We start from the raw sequence: 7,419 nt of genomic DNA on the forward strand, positions 1-7,419 counted from the left end.
GTACACAAAATACCCCCTTCGATCAGATTAGTTCCCATATTAGCCTGGGTAAGAAAAAGCATTCTAAAGAGTGGAGGAAAAAATGTATAAAAATGTTGAAAGAACCTACAGTTCCTTATTAGGCGAAGATACAATATTTATTCCTTGTCTCCTGGGATGAAGCTCCTCTATCTATTGTCCTCCCAGTTCTCAGTGCTGATGCTTAATTTTCAAAACTTCTATATTACCAAGGGACCTACGACATCAGCCAAAGAAATACCCAGCAAGTACAAAATCTGATCCAGGGAGCAGCTTTTGTGCAGAGGGAAAATTTTGTTCCTACAGGTTTTTAAGGAGGTGCATGGAAAAGCGAGAGATCTGATCTATGCAGATACATTGCAAATTCTCTCTGTCTGTAGAGATTTTTTCTAAAAAAAATTGGGGAAATACATGAACTTTGGATTTTTCAAATTTTTCCTTTTTTTTTTTTTTTTTTTTTTTTTTTTTTAAATTTGGAGAGGGGAGTTTTATCCAGAGTTGGGGGTTTTTTCCTCTCCTTTTTTTTTTTTTTTTTTTTTTTTTTCGGAGAACCAAAAAATGTCAACTACCTTTCCAGGTCTCGTCCACGATGCAGAGGTATTTTGTGTGTGTGAGTGTGTGTGTGTGTGTGTGTGCGCGCGTGTGTGTGGATGTGTGTGTGCGTGTGTGTGCATATGTGTGTGTGTATGTGCCTGTGTGGTTGTTTCCATTTTTTTAAAATCCATATTGGACCGTTACGTTTAATTATAATCCGGCTTCAGAGATAACTTAAAGAAGTATAGAGAGAAAATTCGTTATGACATCTGTCGCCAGCAAGGGCAACTCATTACCACGTTAAAACCGTTGCCAGAACGAAAATCAGAATAATACCCCTAATAATATAATGAAGTGGAGAGAAATCACCACCAGCTCGCCAGGAATGGGGAGTTCTCGCTAAAAAGCAGGACTCTCCTTTCTTTCGAAACGCAGGGAAAAGAGGGGGGGAATTTTGGATCTGATTCGTTATTTTAAAAAGAAAGAAAAATAGGGGTTCAAAAAAAAAAAAAAAAAAGAAGGGAAGGAAGGAAGGAAGAAAGGAAGGCAAGCAGGCGGCAAAGCTTTCTCAATGTGTAACGCTGTAACATAGGGACGGGACTTGTGTGTATTCTCGGTAGTTTCCTCTGTTTGATGACTTTTTTTTTGTGTCAGCCCCATATTACAGCTGTGATCAGGAGGTGGATGGATAGATGGATGGATAGATGGATGAATAGATGGATAGATAGATAGATAGATAGATAGATAGTTTTTATTTCAGCGCGTGGATTCCTTTTGCTGGACAGTATTAAGGGCAGGCTGGGCTGTTTATGATTTTTTGAACAGACCTTTATGGCACCAGCCCAAGGTAGGAAAGGATCTTTTGTTGCTGGGGTTCCTGCTGGCAGGCTTAGACGCTTCTGCAGGGGGAGAAGCTATGCAGGACAGCGTGGTTGGAAGAAGCGTACCCCGGGTTTTCAATGACAAACCTCCAGTTTTGGGGTCTTCTTTTCACTTCTTCCTTTCAGATACGTCATGACGGATCAAACAGTTACCGTTTGATGCAGCTTGGATGCCTGGAGTCTGTGGCCAACTCGACCGTCGCCTATTCCTCCTCATCTCCTCTCACTTACTCTACCACGGGCACCGAGTTCGCCTCCCCGTACTTCTCCACTAACCACCAGTACACCCCACTGCACCACCAGTCCTTCCACTACGAGTTCCAACACAGCCACCCGGCAGTCAACCCCGACGCTTACTCCTTGAACTCTCTCCACCACTCCCAGCAATATTACCAGCAGATCCACCATGGAGAACCCACTGATTTTATCAACCTGCACAATGCGCGGGCACTCAAGTCCTCCTGCTTGGACGAGCAGAGGAGAGAGCTGGGGTGCTTAGATGCTTACCGCCGCCACGACCTGTCTCTTATGAGCCATGGATCCCAATATGGGATGCATCCAGATCAAAGACTCCTGCCAGGACCAAGCCTTGGGCTTGCAGCCTCGGGAGCAGACGATTTGCAGGTAAATAGCATGCCATCTCCTTTCGAGGTACCTTCCCCTCCCCTCCCCCTGCCCTGGACCCCCCCACCACCCCCACCCCCACCCCCATTTTCCTCTTCTCGGAATAGCTCATACAAAGGAGGGAAGAGTCATCCCAAATCCGATCCAGAGCCCTTCCCCTCCAGATTGGTAGCGGCAAGAAAAAAATGTGGAAGGAAAAAAACAAAAAACCCAACCAAACAAGTGGACTTCTTTGGCCAAACAACCAAATTAAACAAAAACAACCTCGCTCCTGCCTTCGCCGCGTGGGCTGTGTCTCTGTGATGGCTGAGACCATGGGGGTCCCCCGGAGATTTCGGGGTGCGTGTGCGTGTGCCTGCCCTGACCCACTCACACGGAACCCAAACCAAACCAGACCAAACCCATCTTCTTGCTTTTTCCTAAACTTTTCCTTTCTTTCGGCGCGCGGAGCACTTTGCAGCGACAGAGCAGGCAAATGATTTAAAGAAGGCATGGAGTAGGAAAAGAGAAAAAAGGCAGGGCAGGAAATAAATCTGCTTTTCGACAGACGTACAAAGGCAAACCTTCCGAGATATGAGGGAGGAAAGGGATAAACGGAGGAAAGAGATGCTCGTCAGAAAAAGTCAGAATGATAAAAATGCCTCGCGATATCCGATCTAGGTGTTAATAGGGTGAGAGATAAAGCAGATAAAGCTAAATTCATCCATCTATCTATCTAATAATTAATCTACTCCACCCTAACCGGCACCTGGACCCATTTAAAAAATCCAATTTCTATGTATCAAAAGCTCACGTTTATCCGCTCAGAAATCCTTTCCCAAGCGCTAAAAATTCACCTCCGCTAAACTGAGCCGGCTGCTTAAATGAAATTGGTTTCCAGAATTGCAAACAACGCCATCCTGTACCTAACCCCCATTACGAGATGTGCCCCAAATCAAAAGCCAACCTTCCTTCTCCCGACGAGCTGAGGAACTGAGGGCTTTCCCATCAGCAGGGAGAGACAAACGGGACCGTATTTACTGTACTTACTTTCCCCCCATACCTCGCTTCCTGGCATACAAAGCTGGCTATGTTGGTCTTTCCAAAAAGATGTAGCGGTCAAAGACTTGGGGGGGGGCGGGAAAAATCAACCCGAAGTTTGTAAAATTAAGGTTTATTTACTTCCCTTAAAATCAAAGCACGAACAAAATAATCCAAACAATCTTTTTATATAAGGGAAAAGAAATCCTTTTTTCCGTGTTTTTTTTTTTTTTTCTAGGAGGAAAATAAACCACCAACAAAGAATGTTATCTTTTATACCTCAGATGAGGAAACTCTAGCTATTTAAACCTAGTTTTCTCCACTAATATTCACTATATAATTTTATCCTCTCTGGCCATTTTTTTTTTGTTTACATTTTTCACAAGGATCTCCTTATGTTACCCCCCTCAAAAAAAAAAAAAAAATCTGCCATTCACTGCTCAACCCCAACTAAAACCTATTTACTCCTTTTTATAACCACGTCTGCTGCTGATTTTTTTGTATCTGTACAAATTTTTTTTCTTTGGCAGGCACAAAGCCTTGTATTTTTCAAAAGAGGGGATTAGGAACGTTTGCAAGACAGCAGACAATGCCTAAGTCCCGGGCAAAAAAGCACCATAGTTTATCCAATTTTCGACTTAGTGCCATTCAACTGGTCATTTATGCAATGTCATCCGACCAAACAACATGTTTCCCTTAAAAAAAAAAAAAAAAAAAAAAAAAAAGGTTGGTTAAGCTGCTAGAGGCACAGCCTCTTTTTATTTATTTAACGAAGAAGAAAAACAACAGTTTTCCTTTGGAAAATATTAATTTTTCGATCACAAGTTATTATCAAATAAAATACTTAGGTGTTTGTACCTAATCTCCTCTTTATTTTTCCTCCTCCCTCTTTTTCCGAACACAAGAGGGAGTGTGCAGAGCTATCAAAAAGCCTGAGCAGTGAGAAGTTGAAAATATTAATATTTGTCGTTAGGACTTAGATGATTCAGAACAAGTTGGACTCTCGCGAATATCACTTCGGGTTTAGAGGGAAGCGTTTTGGTGGCGAGCGGAAACAGGACTGCACAGAAATACTTTTAAACCAAAATTGTGGTCTAACCAGTCTTCCCCTTTCTCCTTAGTCTTTCTTTTTAAAACGTTCATCAGCATATGCCTCATTTCAAATGCAACAAATGTAAATATACTTTTCCCTGCACAGAATTTTAAGTGAATGTCCAATAGTTTCGAGGGCGGTTTAAGTCAGCCTAACAGATGCAAACAGTCTTGGAGCTGGAGTGGCATCTTTCAGTGCCCTAAAAAGATTTTCCATGGGCAACAAAGAAAACTGTCACACCTTTTCCCATCACCGCTTTAATTTATGCTCAGTCGCCAAGTTTTTTTCATATTGATTTCATAATCACTTTAAGGCAGAACACTTAAAATAAAAAAGGGCCTTGAAAAGGAAGGTCTTACAGGGCCAGCGCCAATATGGTGAAAGTGGGGGAGAGAGCCAGGACTGTAAAGATTGTTTTGTAAAGTGGGGTTTTTATTATGCACCGACTCTCTCCGCATTTACTTAACTCTTCACGGGCTGTTGAATAGGTTAACACCCTTAAAGGCCTCTTTCATGTCCAATACCTCGTTTGTTTGTAGAGGAAAATGCGTCTTTAACACATTTCCACTGGGCAAAGATTTAGGTTTGGTTTGTTGTGTTTTTTTAACCCCAACATAAGGAAAAACCCAAAGAAAACCCAACCCTTTCAAGTCTTTTATCACTCCAATAAAAATATTTATTAAGGAGGGCGAAGATCCCCAAATAATCAGCCTTGTAACAGGAGAATAAAGAAGTGAGATCTCTTCGGACGTACACCAGAAGCCCTAGGCAGGTTTTTTGATGGTTCTTCACCCCACGCTCACACATGGGTGCCTGTGTGTGTGCGCGCACAGATGCATATTCATCCCCACCTATGTGCGGACACACGCATTGTTACAACACCCTCACGACTCTGTGGAGCCGGCAAAGCCCAATAGGTCATCTGTTGTTTGTGCTCTTTGTCTACTTCTGTGCACACTTTCTAAGTCGGTATATGCGTGTCGCAAAAGATATCTGTGAATTCAGCTGTGTGCCCGAATATAAATATACCGGCAAACATACAAAAACACTAAAGTTTTTACCTCTGTGCGTGCAACTGTAGAGCGAGAATACACCTCTCTCAAAAGTACTTGTTTGTCTGTCTATCCTGCCATGTAACTGCCGGTCTAAGTTGCCAGTTCGGGATAAATTCCCGTATTTAATTGGCAATGGAAGGAAAATTATTCTGCGTTTGCTGGGGTAGGGGCAGATGGCAGGATGGTGGGAGGATTTCACTTGGGCTCGCTGAGAGTAACTGTGTTTTTCCAGTTCACCTTAACTATTGTTCCTGGGCGAGTCATGTAACAAAGCAAAAGCTGTGTGATCTCTCTGTGGGTTTCTGTGTCTGATTTCTTTCTTTCCTTTCTTTCCTTGTTTCCCCCTCATTACTTAAGAGCTCAGTGGAGGCCCAGTGTGGACTTGTACTCAACGGGCAAGGAGGTGTGATAAGAAGAGGTAAGAGGTTACAAATACTTGCGTCTCTCAGTTTTTGTAAACATACCTCCCCCTCCATTTCTCCCTGCCTTTCCCTCCCCCACTGTTTAGCGTAGTTTGGATTTACTGCCGAAAAAGTGGTAATTTGCCGTTTGTCAGAAGTTCGTTCAAACTCGCTTGGAGCACTTCACATTTCACAGTCCATTTGCACTTTACAAACGATCTGTTCCTCGGTAGCTCTCGGATACTCCCGCTGAATTCAGAGTTTTCCTGACTCGGTGTAACATTGCCCCGTTTAATCGGGATGATCCCTGATAGTTTGAGAAGCGTGTTCCCTGGCGCCGGGCTGTTAAACCGGTAGTTTGATCTCGTGTGAGGGAAAAAAAGAGGAGTTTTTTTGGAAATGTGGTTTCAGTACCGCTACAGACCGGTGTGGAACTCTCTTTTGAGTGTCACTTCATTTGATAACCATCTGTCAATGTAAATACCGAACATCAAAGTTAGAGGAGAGGTTTGGAGCTCGTGTTAAATACACGTCTCTACAGCATTTGCGAAATCTCAATATCCCGGGGAGTTTGTTATTACCGTCATTTACCCTGAAGAGAAACAGCACTGGTCTAAAGGCCTAACGCAGGAGCACATTTTCCTCACAAGCTTAAACGCATCCTTTTATTCCCGATATAAACCACGTAATGCAGTCTGGGAGAGGACACTTGGAGACTCAGCCTCTCACAATGCACATTTCTTGTGCTGTTATCCCCTAATTCATTATACCCAACATGAAAAACAGACATTTAGGAGATATTTCGGGTGACGCGAAACTATTATGGCAGGGAGCTGCTTTCAGCCATCACTTCCTTAGACAAACTTCAGTCCCACTGAAACAAAATTATTGCTGGAACACCAGTCCCGCACGACTGTGGTGGGTGGGTGTGGGGGGGGATGGGGAGCGGGCTTTCACGCCGCTGTCTCCGGGGAGGGGGCTTTGGCAGGGCTCTGTCCCTACACCGCCGCAGGCCGGGCTCGGTGCCGGCGCTGCGCAGGGCGGGCGCAGGGAGCCGCGGACGGGACGGGAGCGGCGTGGCGGTGGTGCTGAAGGGACAGCTCCCCGCGGCCGCCCCGCTCCGCCCGGCCCCGGCCCCGCCTCGCCGCCGCGGGCGGCCCCGGCCCCGCGCTCGGGGACAGCCACGGGGGGACTCCAGCCCTGCTGTCCCCTCCCTTGGCACCGCTGGCGGGAAGCTGTGGAGAGAGCCCTGCAAACTCCTGCCCCACTCGCGCTGCCGGCGCCTGCGCCTGCCCAGAGTCCTTGTCTCTCGGATTTCAGCGTATTCTAATTATCCCGAGGAAGAAGGATAATTATCCCGAGGAAGAGTGATAATTCTTTCGGGTTTGATCCGAGAGCTGACCTCCGAGAAGCGGAGATCGTTAGCTGAAAGAGAGGCAGACTGAGTCCCCATCAGCTGGGGTCTGTGTCTGTCGTGTTTGACGGCGGTTCTCATTTCCCAGTTGAAGGGCGTCTCAAAGCTCAGCTCAACTCAACTCGAGTTTATTCAGCTCTCCAGCTCCTCTTAAGGAGACTCCAATTACCTGTGCAGATGATGGTAGTGTTGTCTCTCTCCCTCTCTCTCTCTTTTTAAAGAGATCAAATTATTCAAGGATTTAAAGATTGATACTAAAAGAAATCCAGCATGAAAATGCAAGGTCTTCTGAACCCTGGTTTAAGTGCTGAACTACTCCTGCACTGCTATCTGTTTCTTGGCATATTCAGGGAAGATATCAAAGGCAAGAGTATAAGTT

At 45.0% G+C, this 7,419-nt stretch overlaps 1 protein-coding gene across 1 annotated transcript in view; it reads left to right on the forward strand.

Annotated features, from left to right (window-relative positions):
* Nucleotides 1-576: 576 nt before the first annotated feature.
* The window catches only part of TFAP2D (transcription factor AP-2 delta), a gene marked incomplete at both ends in the record, with an annotated part of 47,164 nt that continues 40,321 nt past the window's right edge, over nt 577-7,419 (forward strand). The window contains 3 exons of the mRNA XM_082302693.1: nt 577-615; nt 1,560-2,057; nt 5,583-5,643. Coding sequence (XP_082158819.1) covers nt 577-615; nt 1,560-2,057; nt 5,583-5,643 — 598 coding nt within the window. The remainder of the gene's footprint in view (nt 616-1,559; nt 2,058-5,582; nt 5,644-7,419) is intronic.

This window comes from Coloeus monedula (genome assembly GCF_965178545.1).
Source record: "Coloeus monedula genome assembly, chromosome: 2".
Lineage (NCBI taxonomy): Eukaryota > Metazoa > Chordata > Aves > Passeriformes > Corvidae > Coloeus > Coloeus monedula.